The 22,638-nt window shown below is 34.6% G+C and overlaps 1 protein-coding gene across 1 annotated transcript; it reads left to right on the forward strand.

The window, feature by feature from the left end:
- The first annotated feature begins 10,257 nt into the window (after nt 1–10,257).
- LOC136202952 (guanine nucleotide-binding protein alpha-1 subunit) lies at nt 10,258–15,925 on the forward strand. The gene is made up of 14 exons (XM_065993967.1): nt 10,258–10,749; nt 11,468–11,661; nt 11,825–11,897; nt 13,023–13,060; nt 13,143–13,232; nt 13,379–13,456; nt 13,668–13,775; nt 13,904–14,005; nt 14,371–14,426; nt 14,801–14,935; nt 15,052–15,145; nt 15,219–15,278; nt 15,344–15,423; nt 15,502–15,925. Exons 2-14 carry the CDS (start codon nt 11,575–11,577, stop codon nt 15,677–15,679), a joined length of 1,179 nt encoding a protein of 392 aa, XP_065850039.1. The 5' UTR covers nt 10,258–10,749; nt 11,468–11,574; the 3' UTR covers nt 15,680–15,925.
- Nucleotides 15,926–22,638: the final 6,713 nt, after the last annotated feature.

Consider the following 22,638-nt stretch of genomic DNA (forward strand, 5'->3'; position numbering starts at 1 on the left):
AACCCCAACAACCTATAGTAAAGAACTTCCTTCTCCACAAATCATTCAATCGACGCTTGGCTGAAAAATACCTTTCTTAAACCTCAAAATATTGCCAGAGAATTGATTTTGGAGGCCACACCCCCATTGTTCCATGGCGCTAGCACAGACTGCCAGTTTTGATGAGAGGGACAACCACCTGTTTGTAATCCATTCTACTTTCACCAAGTCATCAAAGCCCCTCTTTGTCGTCCAAGACATGTCAAAATGAACACTCTTATTTTTTTCTCCTAAGTCTCCTATCAACGAACTTCATAAGAATTGGTGAATGGTCCGAATAATTGGTGCTTGTATTCTGCAATTTGTAGAAGGATAACATATGTAAACTTGCACTCATAAAATCCCTATCCAACTTTTCCCAGACCCACCCCACTATTCCACACACTCGCTCCCACGTGAATGGACTCCCTTCCAACTTCAACTTAAGCAAGTTACAGTCGAAGATTGATGTACTAAAGTCATGAATTAGATAGTTAGGATAAAGAGCACCACTAACCTTCTCATCATCATTAAGAATGCAGTTAAAATCTCCCATCACAATCCATGGAAAGTTAGACGAGCGTGATAACAATCTCAATAAACTCCAAGACTTCATATGTTTACTCTTATCAACAAACCCATAAAACCCAACAAAACCTCTAGTTACCAATATCGTGATCTGAAACCACCAAGTCAATATGATGGTATGAATAGTTGGATATATTAATATTAACCTTATTCTTCCAGATAACATCCAAACCTCCACAACTACCCCTTATACTCAAAAGAGAAACTACCTCCATATTTCAACTTTTGTTGAATAGAGTCAATACGGCTATCATCTACAAAAGTTTCAATCAAGAAAATAAAAATCAGGCTTGTGGGATGTAACAATATTGGATAATGAACAAAATGCCTGGTGGTTTCCCAAACCACAACATTTCCAATTAATACAGCTCATGGTCCCCTGGTGGACTTGTCCTGCAGGTCTCGCCAACTCTGAATTGTGAGAAGATACTGAATGTACAGGATCATCAGAAATAACATCTTCTGAAGAAACTTTTTTACTATTGAAATGATGGCTCAAAGTAGTAGTAGATGGTTCAAAAATGGGATTGGTCCCACTACGCTCCAGTGCAGCCTCTCGTCTTCTTTTACGATCCTTTTATAACTCAACACCCAATTCTTCAGTTTGGCATATCTCAGTATCTCCCTAATTTTGAACATCCGAATAAGCTAACACTTAGCTCCCAAGCTTCACCTTATTATGCTGCATTTGAGTTACGGTTGGAGGGACATCTTCCTCAATTCCTCCATGACTCACATTTATTCCAATGTTTAAATTCAAATCACCCAAAATACGATATGATTGTCTTCCATTTGCTGCTCTCTATATGGCCAAGGATGCCGCACACATAGCAGAAACTCCTCAATCTTTTGTACTTCAAATTAATATAGGACCAGTCGTTTTATCCCTTTTATCTTCTTAAACTGTTTTAATGGCTTGCGAACGTCAATGTTGTCTCTGATTCATATAAACAACCTCCTAAACCCAGACTTATTATTTGCATCATACTCCATGTACTCCCGAATGAATTTACCAATTTGTTTACCCATAATTTCTAATGCCACTCCCATTGTAAGGTAATATGTTTGAACCTGGAATGATGCATAATTCAACGTGACCTCCTCTAGTGCATATCTATCTGTCCATTCATTCATAACTAATAAATGGTTATAAAAAGACCATGGACCCTCTGCTAGGACCGTGCTTCTCTCAACCTCGTGAAAGAATTCGAAGGAATACAAATTAGACGTTAGTTTAGTAACATCTACTCTCCTTCCTAGTCTCCACAAATCGGCCATGCAAGTCTTCATCACCTGCAAATTGATTGTTCTGTTTGTAAGGAACTTGCCCACCATACAAAGGCTCTTATTCGTATGAGTATCTATAGTTCTTCCCTCATCTAAGTCCCACATTGCATGCTCCTCGTTAGTTATTTCCAACGCAACCATTTTTCTTTCCATTATCGGCGTAGTAGACAACAAAAGAGGGTAACGATTATTAAAATGAGAAAAGAAAACACTTTTATGCAGAAGAGACAAATATACGAGATGACGACTAGGTTAGCCATATGCAATTTTTGAAGTATCCTTTTGTAAATATTTTTTTAATGAAAATTATATTTTAATTTGATATTACTTTAAAAAAAATAAAAAATAAGCTATAAATAGAAGAAAGTAAGAAAATAAAAAAATATAAATTATATATATTTTTTTTTAAACCAAAATTTTATATATTTTTAATGGCTAAAAAGTTAATGGAAAGAAATTATAATAATATAGAAGTAAAATGTAAAACAGTTAACATAAGATAGATAACTAGGAGGAGAAACTAATGCATTAAACTGAGTTTACAAAAGTTTAAATTATTTATGGGTTAAGGTGCAAAAATACCCCTAACGTTTTGAGTCAAGAGCAATTTTACCCCTAACGTTTAAAATGGTGCAATTTTACCCCTAACGTTTGTAGCCAAGAGCAATTTTACCCCTAACGTTGATAACTTGGGTCAATTTCAAACATTATTATAAAACACAAATATTTTTGTTCCTTATTTTACACAAATTTCATATCAATTCGTTCTAAAAAAAAGGATTCCATGTTTTTGTAACTTAATAGTAGAATTGAAGATTAATATTTATAAATTCGGTGAATTTTTTGAATTTTTTTTTTGTCTAATTCGTACAAAAGATAGTATTTTTTTTATTTTTTTCACATCCCAACATATATTTGTGATTTGTTAGTGTTAAAATGACGCACGGGTGAAGTGTAGATGGTAAGATTAATGACCGAGCAGACAGTTTGATGAATTATTTCTGAAATTGACCCAAATTATCAACGTTAGGGGTAAAATTGCTCTTGACTACAAACGTTAGGGGTAAAATTGCACCATTTTAAACGTTAGGGGTAAAATTGCTCCTAACCCAAAACGTTAGGGGTATTTTTTGTACCTTAATCCATTATTTATTCTTTTTATAAGGAACAAACATTGAATAAAATTCAATTTTTTAAAATCACAATTCTTTTAATGAATTCAATTCAGATATTGGGGTTGGGACAGCAGTCAAAATGGGAGTTGTGATTTGTGACCAAAAAATAGTCAAAATCTGAGCACTCACGCAAACTCCGCATTTAAGATAAATAAATAAAAATGATCATTTTTTTTTTTTTTTTTTTTTTTGTGGTATAGAATTTTCAAAATGTTTTTTCTTTTTTAATTTCAACTGTCAACTTTGTCTAATTGTTTTTCTTGTGTTTTAATTTAAGGGATTTTAGTCAAACTACTTTACCCTAATTTCAATTCTTTCATTCAGCCATTCTTTTCAACATCCCTTTCTTCTTTTATTTTTCTAATGTCTACAAACATTTTCTTAATTAAATTATAAACTCCCTTCTTTCTAACTAATTATTTAGATAAACCAATTCTTTTTTTTATTAATCATGGAAGGCCGAGCCCCAGAAACAAGGAAAGAAAAGAATAACAGAAAGATAAAACTAAAATACTAGACTATCCTTGATGACAGCCTGCCGTATCGATCATCATACAGAATACACTGGAGGTCTACAGGAGGCTCACCACACTCGTGATGCCCCAAACTTAAATCACTTGCGAAATTCGCCATCCAGTCAGCTGTTTGGTTCCCTTTTCTATCGACATGAGTGAATTGGACTTTCCAATCTCTGTCCCCGATTTCCTGGCATTTCAAAATGAGCCAAGCAAGTGGATGATGGTTTCCTACTTGGTTGTTCATAAAGCTCAAAACCGAACTAGAATCCAGCTCAACGTGCACTCTCCTGTATCCCTTTTCCCATGCCAGTTTAAGTCCAAAATATAGACCCCATAGCTCAGCCAAGAAGGTCGTACATATACCTAAGTTAACTTCGAATCCTATCAACCAAATCCCATTCTTGTCTCTTATTAGACCACCTGTCGATGCTAATCCTGGGTTGCCTTTACTTGCACCATCCGTATTTACTTTAACCCAGCCATCATTAGGGGGTTTCCATTTAATCCACACTGACTCTCTCTCCCGTTTAGTAGTCCCGATCCACTGTGTGAAAGCCATGTAAGCTTCCCGAGCGCGCGCCATGACAAAGACAACTCGTGATTGAGGGATTTCCTTTCAAAAGCCCATAGATTCCTCCACTTCCAGATCCACCACAGGCTCATCGCAAAAATCATTGGCCACTGCAAGTCGCCGATCGTTGCTTTCGATTCTAGGTTAGCGTTAATCCATTCCATCCAATTTACAGAATTGAAATGTCACAGCAGTTGTGCAGGTATTAACTTTCATCATATCACTTGGACTCGCGGGCAATCCCGGAATGCGTGAGTAAACGTTTCCTCCTCGCTACACTGTGCACACCCCGCCTCTACTGTCAAATAGCATTTTCTTCGAACTGAAGTGTAGAGAAGTTCCTCTCTCGTGGCTAGCCATAGAAAAAGACAAACTCATTCTGGAACCTGCAGCTTCCAAATCACTTTACACACCTGGGTATTTATTGAATGCATCGAGTTGTTGGTCAGGAATTGAACGCCTGATGCAACTGTGTATATTCTAGATTGAGAGAATCTCCAACACCAGCCATCCCTCTCTCCTTCAATCAGATCGAGACTGAACGACGCAAGCCGCATTAGCACCGTCACCGGCAGAACTGTACTAAGCAACGTCCAATCCCACCCGCCATTGTCTGTCCAAAAGTCTCTTACAGTTAAATCTGTCCAGTTTGACGGAACCTGCCCCGTTGCTTGTTCAATCAGCGGCTTATCTCCACACCAGACGTCTAGCCAGAATGACGTGTCGTGGCTATTAAAAACCACCCTCCCCAAGCCAAAATGAAGTAGAAGCTTTACACTCCTAATTATATGCCGCCAAATAAATGAATCTGTGTTTCTGAACTGAAAAGCTATCAAGCCACATTTTCCTCTTGCATATTTGTCCCTAACCACTTTCACCCAAATCGCTGCTTGACTCGTTAGGTATCACCAACCAAGATTTGCTACTAGCACGATGTTCATTTCACGGGTTGATCTGATCCCCAAACCCCCCATTTGCTTACTGTGACACACTTCCTGCCACTTTACCAGATGGATTTTTCTTGTAGATGTCGACAAGCCCTAAAGGAACGCCCGGTTCAAAGCATCTAATCTTTTACAGATACTCATGGGGAGAAGCGCACTCTGCATCACATAAGAGGGGATGGCCGAAGCCACCGATTTAATGAGCGCCAGATGCCCTACAATGGATAAACATTTGGCTTTCCAACCCGTCATCTGATTCACTACTTTATCCACCACATACCCAAACGTTGCTTTATTAATTCGCTCATGCATCAAGGGGACTCCCAGATAGACTCCCAAATCAGTAGTTTTTGTTATCCCAAGGATATCGCAAACCCCTCTGCTTACCCCTTCTGAGACATTATCTGAGCAGTATAGCTTTGACTTCGCAAAGCTAATCCACTGACCTGAGCACTCACAGAAATAATCAAGGATTAAGTGAATATTGTGACCTTGTTCAACACCGGCTTCTGCAAAAAGGACTATATCATCTGCAAATAATATATGAGTTAAGGGATATCCACCCTATGATAGGCGCAGTGGCTTCTAGTTTCCGTTCAGAACCGCATCATCAATTAGGTCACTAAGGCGCTCCATACACATGACGAAGAGATAGGGAAAGAGAGGATCTCTTTGGCGAAGTCCCCGAGATGTATGAAAACCGGAGAGCTTCTCTCCATTCCATAAAGCTTACATTGAGGAGGTGGCAACATATGACATAATAAGATTAACCCAATGAGAGTCGAAACCAGCCAGCTGCAGAGTATCTCTAAGAAAATGCCAGCTTATCCTGTCATAGTCTTTCTCTAAATTGAGCTTCAGTATCATACCACCAGCCCTCCCACGTTTCTTCTTCAAAAAGTGAACCACTTCTTGAACAAGAATGACATTATCCATGATCAAGAGGCTCGGGATGAAACTGCTTTGTGTCGGACCAGTCAAACTTCCTAGAATCGGTTTGAGATGGTTGACAATGCACTTGGTGATCAATTTGTAGAGAACGTTGCAAAGACTTATAGGACGGAACTGGTGAATATACTCAGGATTATTGACCTTGGGAATAACCGTAATAAGAGTAGAATTGACCGCTGGATCAACAGTTCCTAAGTGTAACGTCGAGATTACGTACCTGCATAGCTGCGCTTCCATATTCGGCCACATAACCTGGAAAAACGCAGCATGATACTCGTCAGGCCCCGAGGCTTTGTACGGTGCCATGTCGAACAAGGCTCTCTTCACTTCACTATTAACAAAAGGCCTAGTCAAAATTCGGATATTCTGATCCTCTAGGCGCGGGAAAGTGTGTGTAGTCGACAATGTACGCCGATTGCAGACTTCCTCACGGTAGAGTTTGGCAAAGAAATCCAAGACCAGGATCTTGATCTGATCCGCTTCCCAGCACCAGACCCTATCATTATCCTTTAAGCCGTCTACTTTATTCCTCCTCCTTCTAATAAGTGTTGTTAGGTGAAAGAATTGCGTATTCATATCACCGTCAAGGAGCCAATTAACGTGGGACTTTTGAAACCACATTAATTCCTCCTGTCGAAGAATTTCATCCAATTCATTCCGTAGCTTCCATTCAAGCCTCAGTAACCCATTTGTAACACGGCATGCTAAAGCTTTTTGTACTCCCTCCAGACGACGCAGAGCCCGAGCCTTTCTAATATCCTCTTATTACTATTTTGAAATGGGTTTCTCATTTAAACCCTGTTAAGAATGCCAGACACATACTTTGCTTGACACATATGAATGCCTTTCTTTGTATAACGAATATCAATACCCAGAAAGTACTATGCCTTGCCCTGATTGCGAATTAGGAATTCCCATTTAATCACATTATAGAATCTGAAAGAAGAAGTACATGCAATCAGACTACGTAGTCGAAAGGAAGCATTTGAGGTAAGAAAGGCAACCAAAACAATTGTTCCACCTACCAACGTTGAAGAGGCAGAACAACCTCCAATTGTTCAAACATCTATAAATAACATGCTGGATGAATCTGTTCCCATTGATCAAGCTGTTCAACTTGATCCAACTATTCAACCCATACCTCCACCATACCTACCTAATGTTATGTACCCATACAAACACAAGCAATATAATTTGGATACCCGGCATGGTAAGTTTTTAGAAGTCCTCAAAACATTATGCATTAACATTCCTTTTGTAGAGGCACCATCCAAGATGCCACAATATGCAAAGTTCTTGAAGGAATTATTGGTGAACAAGAAGAAACTGGTGAGTTTATCCTTAGTTTAGTTAAACCATACTTGTTCAACCATTCTTCAAAGTAAGCTGTCGCTGCCTCAAAAACTGAAAGACCCAATTGAGTTTCTCAATCCCTTGTTCTATTGGAAATATTCATATTGATAATACCCTGTGATATTAAGGAGAAAGCATAAACCTAATATTGTATTCAATCTATCAGAAACTAGGGTTACCAAATCCTCAGCCAACTAAAGTTTCCATCCAATTGGTTGACCGTTCTATCAAATACCCCAGGGGGAATAATTGAGTATGTTCTAGCTAAAGTAGAAAAATCCATCCTACCAGTAGACTTCTTGATTATGGATATGGATAAAGATGTGCATGTTCCTATCATCTTAGGTCGACCCTTCCTATTATCAGGGAAAGGCTTGATTGATATGGATAATGGACAACTAATCCTTAAAGTGCATAATGAAAAAGTAGCCTTCAAAATGAATGAAACAATGAAACATCCTTCTTCGAGTGATGCTTTATGCTACTTTTTGGAACTAATGAATCAATGTTGCAATATTGGCAGGAACAACTAGAAGAACGACTAAAGGAACACTCAGATGATGGCACTCTTAAAGATGAGAAACCAACTAAGAACACATGTTTTGGAAAAAGCCCAAAGATCGATCTTAAAATACAGAACAAGCAGGATGCCCATTCAACTAAAACTTCACTAGAAGATCCTCTAGAGCTAGAACTAAAACCCCTTCCTACACATATTGAATATGCATACTTGTAGTCACCAAATAAACTACATGCCATAATTTCATCCAAACTTGCTCCTGGTAAAAAAAGAACAACTACTTCTGATTCTTAAAAAGAATAATGAGGCATTGGCTTGGAAAATTTCTGATATAAAATGTATCAGCCCAAGTGTTCGAATTCATAGAATCATAATCGAATGAGTGCACAAGGCATCTGCTCAACCCCAAAGGAGGATGAACCTCAATATGAAGGATGTTGTCGAGGCTGAAGTCATCAAACTCTTGGATGCTAGTATCATTCGTACATTTTAGACAGCATATGGACCAACCATATTCAAGTTGTTCCAAAAAAATGAGGCATGACAGTTGTGAAGAACAAGAACAATGAATTGATTCCAACAATAACAGTCACAGGTTGAAGGTATGCATCCACTACCGAAAACTCAATGATGCAACAAGAAAGGATCATTTCCCTCTTTCATTTATCGATCAAATGTTGGAAAGGTTGGTTGGATATGCATAATATTGTTTCTTGGATGGATACTCATGATACAACCAGATGCACATTCATCCATTTGACCAAGCCAACACAAACTTGTCCTTATGGTACATATGCATATAGGAGAATGTCATTTTGGTCTTTGTAATGCATCTACTACATTTCAAAGGTGCATGATGGGAATCTTCCACGACATGATAAAAAAGACAGTAGAAATCTCCATGGTCGATTTCTCACTCTATGGGAAAACATTCACAGATTGCATGAACAACTTCGAAGCTGTGCTTATAAGATGCAAGGAAACTGGCCTTGTTCTCAATTGGGAAAAGTGTCGCTTCATAGTCATAGAAGGAATCGTTATCGAACACAAAATCTCCTCCAAAAGACTTGAAATTGACAAAGCCAAGGTAGAAGTCATCGAAAAGCTACTTGTTCCAAACCCTATAAAAGACATTAAAAGCTTTTTGGGACATGATAGCTTTTACAAAAGGTTCATCAAAAATTTCTCTACCATTGTCTGTCCTCTTATACAAGGATGTTGGTTTAGAATTGATGACAAATGCATCCATGCATTCAATGTACTTAAACTAAAATTTAAACAATCGAATTAACCGAAAATCTTAATAAAAACACAGGTTGAACCTCCAATGCTTAATTTTCTCTTTATCTTTTTTGGCTTTTTTATCAGACCGATTTTGACAACCATGCTTCTAAACTAAAATATAAACAATCGAATTAAGCGAAAACCTCCATAAAAACCAATTTATACATTGTTTAAACCAACTAATCGAATTGCATTGGTTTGATCGATGTTTTTAGTCTAATTCAAAAATTAATTTGTATTACGTACAAAAAACGAAGGTAATTATCTCATACATAGAGTTGCAATGGGACAAGATGGAGATGGATACTATTCCCTCCATCTCCATTTTTGTGTAGATGAGGAATCTCCGTCCTCGCCCCATTGATAAAATAGAGAAAAAATCGGCCATGTCTCCATCTCCATGGGATCCTCATTTCCCATTACTTAAATTCCAAATAATATTTTTTTAGTGTAATTTAAAAAATTTACCGTATAATATCATTACTAATATATAAAATTAACTCAATAACTATGTTTTTTTTCCTTCCAATAAATTTTTCAATATTGGAGTCATACACGATAAAATAAGTAATTATAAGTTTAATGACACATCTGAATATTTTTGTCCTATTTCTACATGTGATTTTTTTTCCTTATTTCCACTTTTAGAGAAATCTCTTAGTCCCTATTGAGGCGAATCCCCTATAAAGATGTGAATCCTCGCCTTGGTTACAACCCAACTTATAAAATGGTGAAAATTTTATTAATTACTAGTCCAAGACCTGCGCATTGTGATCCAACTTATATTCTTATTTTGTATGAAATAATTTTGTACATGTAATTCACACATACAAAATTGATCTCATGTGAATTTTATTAAATAAAGAGTAGATATTCTGTATGAACTAAATCTGCATGTTCCCACACAACAGATGACATTTTGCTATTTAAAATATAACTCAGAAATATTTAATTTTTATAATATTTTTAAAAAATGTTTTGGTATAGACTATAGAAAATAGAAATAAATTTTAAAAAAAAAAATAGAGAGGGTGAGAAGCTAATTTTGTCGATTAGCAAAGGGTGGGAAGAAGAGATAAACCATCTTCTTCTTCTTCTTCTTCACTAACAAACAAAGGAAAAAAAGAGAGCAGAAGAACAGTTCACTCTCTCTGTAATCTGTACTCTGTATATTGATATTTTCCCAAGAAAATGACTTTGTAATCATTCATATATAAATCAAAACTTTCTCTTTTATTCTCTCTCTCCTCTTTCATCTTTGACTGAAACCAGACAAGTACATCAACTTAAAAGAAAGAGAGAGGGGGGCTTTTCCCTTCCTTCCTTGCAGCTTTCGGCGCTTTCTTCATTTCTTATTATTCTACTCTACAATTTCACTTGCTTCTTCTAACTTCTTTCCACTCAATTCCTCCCAATTACGTACATACTTCACTCTTTTCCTTTGCATTCCTCCTCACTTTCTAGATCTCCCCCCTTTTCTGCCTCGTTTTTCTTCTGGGATCTTTTTGTTTTTGTCTCTTTAACCGCCCCAGATCGTCAGGTTTTTGCCTTTTTCTCTTTGTTATTTGATGCTTGTTTGGTTTTCGTTTATGATTGCTTTTCCTTCTCTATTTTTATTTTGAATTTAGTAGCATAAGATTTACAATCGCCCTCAATTCTTTCAATTTCTTAAACTTATGCTTTTAAATATTGGGTTGCTAACTGTATGGAATTCGGAACTGTTTTAGTTTATTAATCCAATATAGATTACTGTTGAGGTAGGAAAATAGTACTATGTATTTGCTCATGTTATATTTATTATGGGCAGTAGTAGCAGATGCATTTCTGGGCATTTTTTATAAATGTATTAATTGTCAGCATAATCTGTACCTTGGATTCACGAGAAATGCCATGTAAACTTAGGGGCATTTGCTTGCATTGTTCACTCATGTCCATGAATTTAATGAATCTTAGTTTACATACTTGTGTTGATTGCAATGCTCGGTTAATTTCTTGTCATCTGATTTGAATTTACCATTTCATTTTGACACCTGCAAGCTACAATCAATTGTGTATGTTGTTATTGATGCTTGAAGGGAACGTTCGTGGCATTCTTATTCTTTAGTATTTCATTTTGCCATCTCTCAATTTGCAATTAGCCTCACCTTTTAAGTGAGAATATCGGACATATCATCATGGGCATGTAACTATGTTGGACTGCTGAATAAGTTTTTATTCTTTCCGAATAAGAAGTATTTCATCTTTAATATCTTCTACAGGTTTGTAGCATTTTGTTGAGGTTAGGTTGACCACAATATGGAAAGATCTAATACAAGAGAATCAAGTATTTCATGGTAGCCTGTGAAGCCTGATTGTTACGTCTTCTATGCTGTGTGTTGCGATACAAAATATGGGATTACTCTGCAGTAAACAGCGCCGCTTCAAGGAAGCAGACACCGAAGAGAATGCTCAGGTACATATGTTTCGTAAAACAAAACTTTAGTTTTTCTCCCTTCTTTTCAATTCTACAAGAGCAATCTCAAAACTGTCTAAGCAGTAATGATTGTTATCCTTTATGTGTGTTCTCTCACACAATTTGTTGCTTTCAATTGATGCTTAATACATGGAATTTGCAGGCAGAAGAAATTGAAAGGCGAATTGAACAAGAAACAAAAGCCGAAAAGCATATTCAGAAACTCCTACTTCTTGGTATTCACCTTGTTCTGGCATTTGATTGCATTACTTGTTTGACATCTTATATGCCAAGTAGTAGTTTGTCTAGGTTGCAGACTAGCCTTAATTTATTAAGAACATCACTGACAACATGCATGATTTCCGCTTAGGGCTCCCTTTGATGTTTACTGGAATAAAATTTATGATCCTCTAATTCTTACTTGATGAATTTGATCAGTTCCTTGCTATGTTACATGGAAACGAAAGCGGATGCGGATATGGAAGCTGAAATATAAATAGAAACCAGGAAACCGCATTTGTAAAAATTGTAGAAAATGGAAACATGGGGGGAATATGTAAATAATGAAAATATATAATATGGATATATCTATAAGTTTTTAAAATTATTATGTACATTTAATTTTTTATATATATATTCATAAAAAAATTTGATATAAGTCACATAATAAAGGAAAGAAGGAGATTTTTTCATTTTGAAAGCTTGTGCAAGATGATCTAGAAATATCAGGGATTTACCAAACATGTGAGAATTGAATTTGATCCACTTCTGAAAAAACATTACATCCCAGGATACGAGTTTTTAAATTCTAAGAAATGAGTTTCTGAATTTTTTTTTTTTAAATTACGGAAAGGTGACCTGAAATGTTTTGTACAAGTTTCCAAGAGTTTTGGTTTCCGAAACAGATACAGAAATGTGAAACACTTAAAAATCAAAGTTACATGCAACATATCTTCCTTGGTTTCCTTGCTCTTTTTTTTTCTTTTTTTCTTTTTTTCTTTCCTGTATTCTTACTCAACCAATATAGACGAAGGTTTATTGCCTATGTATCTGAAATGTTTCGCTGCTGTCTGTCATTGGAATCTGCTTGACATTTAAATTAATATCACATCCATATTACCATGAATGTAATGACTTGCAAATACATGGTTCAACAACAAGTTAGATGGGGCCTTGTGAAAATTATGGGTGTAGCATATTTAAGTTTAATATCTTAAAATGGAACTAGGTGTTGTCAGCAGGTGGAGTGCTTTTGTTTATCTTGTCACTGCTTTATTCCCTTTCTAGCTTATTCAATTCCTTTTCTGGTTCATTTGTCTATCATTTACCTTATGTGGATCAATTTACCTTTCATTGTCTAGGAGCTGGAGACTCTGGGAAGTCCACAATATTTAAGCAGGTAAGGTACATCTTACTTAGCCGTGTGATAATTTTTTCCAATAATGCTGCTTATGTGTTTTTTCTTCATGATTTATGTGCAGATTAAACTTTTGTTTCAAAGTGGTTTTGACGAAGGAGAATTGAAGAGCTACATCTCAGTCATTCATGCCAATGTCTATCAGACAATAAAAGTACGCAATACTTGAAAGGGTGTGTTGGTTATTTATTTCCCTTTCCGCATAATGTAACAAAATATAGAGGCAGCTGTGATAGCGAAACCTTGAAGTGTACAGATTGTGAATTTTGTATTGAAAGTGCAGCTCATGTCTTTGAACAGATATTGTATGATGGATCAAAGGAATTGGCTCAAAATGAAGCAGATTCTACAAAGTATGTCATATCTTGTGATAATAAGGTTCGAATTTACCATTTTGATGCCTATTGCGTTGCTGCAAGAAAAGTTATCTTTATTAGGATTGAAGTAGTAGTAGTTGTCTAACTTGTGTTATTTTAGTTATTTCTCTAGCTAATTTCATAGTTTTTGTTGCTTTCTCTAGAAATGTTGACTAATCCTATGTTCTAGAATATTTGCTACTAAATTCAATAGTTTATCCATTTTGCATCAGGAAATCGGAGAAAAATTGTCGGAAATTGGAGGCAGGTTGAATTATCCTAGTCTCTCTGAAGATCTTGCACATGAGATTGAAACTTTGTGGAAAGATCCTGCAATCCAGGTAGCTGGTTTATTATGTATATATGCATACCGATTGCAAATTGCTCAGCATCTCTCTTATTGCTTGAGTGTTTTATGCTTGTTTTGAAATGAAACAATGTTATTATGAATGCTACTCTTTGCTTCTAGGAAACACATGCCAGGGGAAATGAGCTTCAAGTTCCAGACTGTGCCCCTTATTTCATGGAAAATTTGCAAAGACTGTCTGATTCAAATTATGTTCCAACTAAGGTATTTAGAGTTTGTATTCCCTTACTCTTCTCATGATCTGTCATTCATATCCTTGTCCCATTGGAAACGTTAAGATGTCTGCTTAAATTATTTGTTTATCTTTGTTAGTCGGAGGAAAGAAACCACTGTGCAAACAGCAACTGGATCTCAATGGAATATGTTCATATGTGTAGTAATGATAATACAATTACTAAAAATCTCCTATTTTATGTGACCATAATAAAACATATAAAAGCAATCCAATTGGATATTTTAGCCATGAGTTGTACTATGAGCTTCTGTGTCTACAAATGCTTATACTTGGCTCAAAAACATTATTGTTTGTTTTCATTTTTCAAGAAGTTCTAATGCATTTGATATTGCAGGATGATATTCTTTATGCAAGAGTTCGCACAACTGGTGTTGTAGAGATCCAGTTCAGGTGAGCATCATACTTTTAGTACTGACTTCCGTGCGGTAGGCAATTGTTTTGTTATCGACTAACTGTTGGAAAAGATTCTTTGTAATATTGGTACAAGTTTATCCAACCACCTCCCTCCCCTGAGCTGCTTTGAAGTTTAGCAGAGTCTAAACTTGAATATTTTTGTGCGAAAGTCTCTTGTCTGCTCTCCTTGATTATGAAGTTGGTGTACCAGATGTAACCTCTTTGTTTTACAGCAGTTTTTACCTGCTGATAAACTGCCATCTAGAATTATCAAATGCGTGTTTTTTCACTAATTTAAATCAACAATGTCTTTACCTGTGCATGGTTGTCTTATATGGTTTAATGAAGTCCTGTTGGGTATCACTGTGCAGCCCTGTTGGAGAGAACAAGAAAAGTGGTGAAGTTTACAGGCTTTTTGACGTTGGTGGACAGAAAAATGAGAGACGGAAATGGATCCATCTATTTGATGGTGTTACAGCTGTTATCTTTTGCGCTGCCATTAGCGAGTAAGAACACGTTTTTGTCCATAAGATAATTGAAATCTCCAACTTCTGAGCAATCTGCATTTACCCTTCAATTGAAGATAATTGACTATCTGTTTATGGATAATGTGCTCCTTCAGGTATGATCAAACTCTCTTTGAGGATGAAAACAAGAACCGTATGATGGAGACGAAGGAGCTTTTTGAATGGGTTCTGAAACAGCCATGTTTTGAGGTTTTCCTTTGTTGACCACATATTATGGTTGCAAGCTTTTCTAGTTTCTTAAATGTTGCATTCATTTGTGCAGAAAACATCCTTCATGCTGTTTCTCAACAAATTCGATATATTTGAAAAGAAGATTCTAAAAGTAAGTACATTCTATTTCAGTAATTAAAAAGTTGTGTTGGTCTAACGTGCTACAATGAATGATAGGTTCCGCTAAATGTATGCGAGTGGTTCAAGGATTATCAACCAGTTTCGACAGGAAAACAGGAGATTGAGCATGCATACGAGTAAGTTTTTCAATTGGAAATGAACCTTGCAGAATACTTCTTTCCTTTGTTGATGAGAAATTGTTGGTTGTTGTTCAGGTATGTGAAGAAAAAATTCGAGGAGTTGTATTTTCAAAGCACTAGCCCAGATGGTGTGGATCGGGTGTTTAAAATATATAGAACGACAGCCCTTGATCAGAAACTTGTGAAGAAAACATTCAAGCTTGTAGACGAGACTCTAAGGCGCAGAAATCTGTTTGAAGCTGGCTTATTGTGACCAATTCAGAGGAAAGATTGTTCATACATATTTTCAAATCCTTCATCTGCTATTTTCTCAGTTCAACAATTTTTGAATTAAGCACAGGACCTTGAGAGAAGAAGAAATTATTTTTTCCCCATTTTGGACTACTCACAGGATCTATTTTCTTGCTTATTTATGTTTCTTCTTCAGTGGGGATTGGATTGGATTGGATTAAAAAGATGAAATTCTTTCTATTCTTAGCTTTAAGTTCAATTTTCTGCTTCTAGAGCCCTAAACATAAGCAAATTTTTTTTTTTTTTTTTTTTTTTTAAATGAATAGATGATGTTCAAAAGAGAACCTTTCCAAACCCATTAAACAGTTGTAGGAAATAATTGGCCTAAACTATGATATCGTGCCAAAAAAGGGCCTAAACAAAATCCTTGGGCATCTCTGTCAAGGCCGAGGCATAATAAGGCTCTTCTCCCTATTGATCTACTTCAACAAACCCTAGTAGGGTGTTCAATTTGTTGATGGATGCTATAGTGTGATTCCCCATTACACGAAATGAGCACTTGTTAGGATCATTGGGGTTGTTAATGTTAAGGTTATGGCGAAAGGTAGCAAGGAACATTTTTGTGTTCCTCTCTCTTGTGTCTCTCAATTGACTAGAGAAAAATTATGGTAAATGGAGTATCCAAATGAGGCTCTTCTTGGATCTCAAGTAGAATGAGAAATAATTGAAAAAAGTTATACTGAAGTTGAAGTTGAAAATGAGGAAAGATTAACACAAGTTCAAAATGAGAGTCTAAGAAAATCAAGAAAGAAAAACCAGCAAGCCTTATCTTATATGAAGCATCTTGGGAGAAAATAGTCTGTGCCACTTCGGCAAAGCGAACATGCGAAATTTTGGAGAGGAGATGAAAAGGTAAAAAGGGTTCGGTTGCAAACTCTTCGAGGCGATTTCGAAAGTTTGCATAAAATGGACCCGGAATCTATTTCTGATTATTGTTCGTGGATATTGTCTATAGTCAACTAGTTAAAAAATGGTGAAACTATATATGGATGGTATTCGTGTCATTGAAAAAAATCCCCGATCTTTGGATTCTAGATTTGACTACAATATGGTAGCCATTGAAGAATCTAAGGATTTGAATGTCGTGACCATTGATGAACTCATAGGATCGTTGCAAGCTCATAAAGAAAGATTAAACAAGAAGAAAAAGGAAGTAGCTTTGGATCAAACACTCAAGTCAAAGTTGTCTATAAACGAGAGGAAGGAAGATTTCAAAAACCAAAGAGGTAAAAATCGTGGTCATGGAAGAGGAGAAAATTTCGGAGGAATGAGCTTAAATGCTTATAGAAGAGGTTATCATGCAAGCAAGAAGAATGGATGGGATGAAGCAAATCAAAGTCAGAATTTCAGAGGTTCACAAAGAGGAAGTGGATATGGAAATCAAAGAGGAAAGGTCGTGACTATCTTGAATGCTATAATTGCCACAAACATGGTCATTTGGTGTATAAATACGGGCACAAAGAAGAAAAATAACATGAAGCTAACATGATGTAGAAAAACCAAGAGCAAATACAAGACACTTTATTTCTCGTATCTCATGGTGGAGATTGTGAAGATGTTAGGTACATAAACAGTGGTGCTAGCAAACATATGACATGTAACATAAAAAAATCGAGGTTATTTGAATTTGAATGGAAAAGTAAAGGTAGGAGATGGAAAAGTATATAAAGTTAGTGGTGCTTGTGAGTTGGAGTTCAAAACAAATCAAGGAAGAGTTGAAAGAATGTTTGAAGTCTATTTTATTCATGGTCTAAAAAACAATTTGCTTAGTGTCAGTCATCTATTGAAGAAGGGGTTTGACATTCACTTTCGTGACATGGCTTGTTATTTGTCAAAGAAAAATCAGATTATTGCTAGAGTTGAAGTTGCTTCAAATAATCTCTTTTCACTCACTCTCCAAAATCAGAATGTCTTGTTTTGTTGGTGTTGATAAAGGAGTTTCAAAATTATGATATGCTAGATATGACCACTTGAACTATGAAAATTTGGAGATGCTTTCAAGGAAAATAATGGTAAAAGGTTTGCCTAAAATTGATCATCTTGATGATGTTTGTTAAGCATGTCAGCTTGGAAAGCAACACAAAATTCATTGTCCTTCTCAATCTTCATAGAAAGCAAAAAGACAACTACAACTTATTCACTCGAATCTTTATGGTTCGATGACAGTTTCATCTGTGGGAGGTAACCGTTATTTCGTCTCTTTCATTGATGATTACTCATGAAAAGTTTGGTGTACTGTGTTAGAGACAAATCAAAAGCTTTCCAAAAATTCAAAGATTTCAAGGAAGAAGTGGGGAATTTTACTGCAAAAAAATCACATATTGAGGACTGGCCGAGGAGGTGAATATCTCTCAAATAAATTTGAAAAATATTATAAAGACATTGACATTCGGCATGAAATGATAGTCCGCAATACACCAAAATAAAATGTTATGTGTGAAAGAAAGAATAGAACAATTATCGAGGTGACTAGATGTCTTGTTAAACAGAAGAGATTGTCAAGAAGATTTTGGGCAAAAGGTGTTTCTTGTGCAATTAATTTTATACATAGATCACCAATAAGGAGTTTGGAAAATTGCACACCACATGAAGCATGGTATGATACAAAGCCTAGTTTTCATCATCTAAAAGTATTTAGGAGTGTTGCTTACTCTCATATTCCAGATGCAATGAGAAGCAAGTTGGATGGCAAGTCAAAGAAATGTATTTTCATTGGTTACAGTGAAAGAAGCAAGCGTACAAGTTATATAATCTGGTGACAAAGAAGACTGTGTCGAGATGTTCGGTTTGACGAAAATTCATTGTTTGAGGAGATGGAAGTTGAGAAAGAAAATTTGCCAATTTTTCCGTTTGAACTAGAAGAAGAAGAAAAACCAGTGTTTGAGAATGCTGAAAATAATGCTCAAGCAGGAAGTTTTGCTTCCCAAAGTTCTTCATCCATATTGATAAATGCTTCCCCAAGTTCTTCATCAAGTTCTTCTTCATCCGGTCTGATAAAAAAAATGAGAAGCCTCTAGGAGATATATGATGAAACTAATGAAATTGAGCAAAATGATGTATTCTTTTGCTTTCTTTGCAGGAGAAGATCCAATTTATTTTGATGATGCTTATCAGGAATAAATATATGGAGGAGATCCATTAAATAAGAAATTGACTCGGTTGAAAAGAATGATAAATGGGAGATTATAGATTTTCCGCCACACAGAAACTCTATTGGAGTAAAATGGGTATAAAAGACAAAGATGAATCCAAAAGATACAAGCGCAAGGAAAGGTTGGTTGCAAATGGGTAAGCAAAATGAAGGAAAATATTTTACAAAGGTATTTGCTCCCGTTTTAAGACTTGAGATGGTTTGATTACTGGTTTCTCTTACTACTCAAAATAATTGGAAGTTGTTCCAACTAGACATAAAATCTACGTTCTTGAATAGTGTCCTAAAAAAAGAAGTCTATGTTGATCAACCACATGTGTTTGTCAAGAAAGGAGAAGAAAATAAAGTGTACAAGTTGAAGAAAGCTTGGTACAGGTTAAAGCAATCGCCCAGAGCCTGGTACAATTGCATCAATTCTTACATTGAGAAATATGGATTTCAGAAATGTCCATATGAGCATACTCTCTACATCAAAGGTGATTCTCAAGAAAGATTCATGGTTGTTAATCTTTATGTTGCTGATCTTATTTTCACAAGAAATTATAAGAATATGTTGAATGAATTCAAGAACTTGATAATGGAAAAATTTGATAAAAGATTTGGAAGAACTTAATCATTTTTTTGGCATTGAAGTTCATCAATCAAAGAAAGGAATTTTTATTTCATAAGAGAGTTATGTAAAAGAAGTTCAAGATAGAGAATGATAATCTAATCTCTACTCCATGCATCACAAGATTGAAGGTATCTAAGGAAGGTGAATGAAGGCTTGTTATTCTACCATATTTATGAGTCTTGTTGGAAACTTGATGTATCTAACTTCCACAAGGTCTGGCATCATGTGTGATGTTAGCTTGATGAGTAAGATTTATGGACAAACCTTATTCCAATCACTGGGAGGCTGCCAAAAGAATTTTGAGATATGTTAAAGGAACCATTGATCATGGAATATTTTACGAAGCAAATGCACCAGTTAATCTTATTGGATATACTGATAGTGACTTGGCTGGTAGCATTGATGATAACAAAAGCACTTCTCGATATGTATTTCATGTTGGTAGTGGTGCAATTTCATGGAGCTCGAAGAAGCAACCAATTGTGGCGTTTTCTACTACAGAAGCTGAACATATCGTTGCATCTTGTACGAAATGTAAATTGATTTGGCTACGTGGAATTTCGAAAAATCTTAAGTAGAAGCAAAACAAGTCAACCACTTTATTTTGTGACAATATTTCTATTATTTCAGTCATAAAGGATTTGGTTCTTCATGGAAGGACAAAACATATTCGGATTCGATACCACTTATTAAGGGAACCTGTAAATGGAGGTGATGTTCATGTTAAGTATTGCAAGACGAAGGATCGAATGACAAATATTTTCACTAAACCATTTAGTAGACAAATTTTCGATAAAAATGTAGAAAGTTTGGGAGTAAGGAGCAAGTTTAATTTATGGAAGGAATTTTTGGCGCTAGATTAAATTAACTTTGATATAATTATTAAAGAGTTGTGTTTTTTAATAAAGAGTCATGTGTTTAAATGAAGAGTCATATTGTTTAGTGAAGAGTTGTGTGTTTTAGTGCAAAGTCGTGTATTTTAGTGAAGAGTCATCTTAGACTATAAATATTTGCATTGCAATCTAGTTAAGTAACTAGTTTTTGACCCGTGCGATGCACGGATTCATCTTAACATATAAATTTTAACAAAAATATAATCTAATAATTACAATTAATGATACAAAGGTGCTATATAAATTAAATATTATTATTTTATTTTCACATTTACCTTAAATAATCTTTTTATAGATAAATATAATAATATAATTAAAATTAATATATTATATATTATATTATGTTTTTTATCAGTAAAAAAGGAGGAAGTGACACCTTAGCTCCATACTTACTATTTTATATTATATATAGATATGCAGAGAATTAGAGAGATTTTAGGGATTAATTTAAATTCTGTAAAACTTTAAGATATAGATATGGAGAGAATTAGAGAGACTTTAGGGATTAATTTAAATTCTGTAGAACTCTTAGATATAGTACGGATAAAATAATCTTTTATAAATAAATATAATAATATAACTAAAGTTAATATATTATATTTTATATAATCTTTTTTATAAATAAATATAATAATATAACTAAAGTTAACATATTATATTTTATATTATATTTTTATCAGTAAAAAAGGAGGAAGTTACACCTCAGCTCCATCATTACTGTTTTATATTATATATAGATAGAAGATAGATATGCAGAGAATTAGAGAGATTTTAGGGATTAATTTAAATTATGTAGAACTTTTAGATATAGATATACATAGAATTAGAGAGATTTTATGGATTAATTTAAATTTTGTAGAACGCTTAGATATAATACGAATAAAATAATCCTTTTACAAATAAATATAATAATATAACTAAAGTTAATATATTATATTTTTTATCAGTAAAAAAGGAGGAAGTGACACATCAGCTCCATCGTTACTGTTTTATATTATATATAGATATAGATATGCAGAGAATTAGAGAGATTTTAGGGATTAATTTAAATTATGTAGAACTTTTAAATATAGATATGCAGAGAATTAGAGAGATTTTAGGGATTAATTTAAATTCTGTAGAACTCTTATATATAGTACGGATAAAATAATCTTTTTATAAATAAATATAATAATATAACTAAAGTTAATATATTATATTTTATATTATATTTTTTATCAGTAAAAAATGAGGAAGTGACACCTCAGCTCCATCGTTACTGTTTTATATTATATATAGATATGTAGAGAATTAGAGAGATTTTAGGAATTAATTTCAATTATGTAGAACTTTTAGATATAGATATGCAGAGAATTAGAGAGATTTTAGGAATCAATTTAAATTCTGTAGAAGTCTTGGATATAGTAGGGATAAAATAATATTTTTATAAATAAATATAATAATATAACTAAAGTTAATATATTATATTTTTTATCAGTAAAAAAGGAGTAAGTGACACCTCAGCTCCATCGTTACTGTTTTATGTTATATATAGATAGATATGCAGAGAATTAAAGAGATTTTAGGGATTAATTTAAATTATGTAGAACTTTTAGATAAAGATATGGAGAGAATTAGAGAGATTTTAGGGATTAATTTAAATTCTATATATTTTATCAGTAAAAAATGAGGAAGTGATACCTCAGCTCCATCGTTACTGTTTTATATTATATATAGATATGTAGAGAATTCAGTCCCGCTCAATTGGACCCTAATGATCAAGTTATATTTGGACCTTCACCGTTAGATTTAGTTGCAATATAATCCAACGGTTCTGATATTAAATAATTAAAATAATAGTTAACTGATTTTTATTGTATTAATCCGTAAAAACAAGGATAAAGTGAAACCTACACCGTTCTTCTTCCATCTTTTCCGGCTAAAAAATCATGAACCTGTCCATGCCAAAGTCTTATTATGTTGTTGTTTAGGGTGTTTATCTCATGATACAATTTAACTACAGATCCTCTGTAATCTAAGAGAAGCCATTAATTAAGGCAACACAATAAATTCATATAAAGAGAAGTCATGAATTACCTCAAACACTCAGAAACGTCTGCATAATCATTTTTTTCTGGAAACCTAAAGCCAGACTGATATAAAAATTGAAATTTAAAAAAGTGTTTTAAGAGACGATTGAGATTTTCAATCGACAGAGAGACCTAATGGATTTTTGGTTCAACAATAATACTGAATTTGAGTGCTTGATTTTATTTGTTTAACTT

Source organism: Euphorbia lathyris, chromosome 8 (genome assembly GCF_963576675.1).
Source record: "Euphorbia lathyris chromosome 8, ddEupLath1.1, whole genome shotgun sequence".
In the NCBI taxonomy this organism is placed as follows: Eukaryota; Viridiplantae; Streptophyta; class Magnoliopsida; order Malpighiales; family Euphorbiaceae; genus Euphorbia; species Euphorbia lathyris.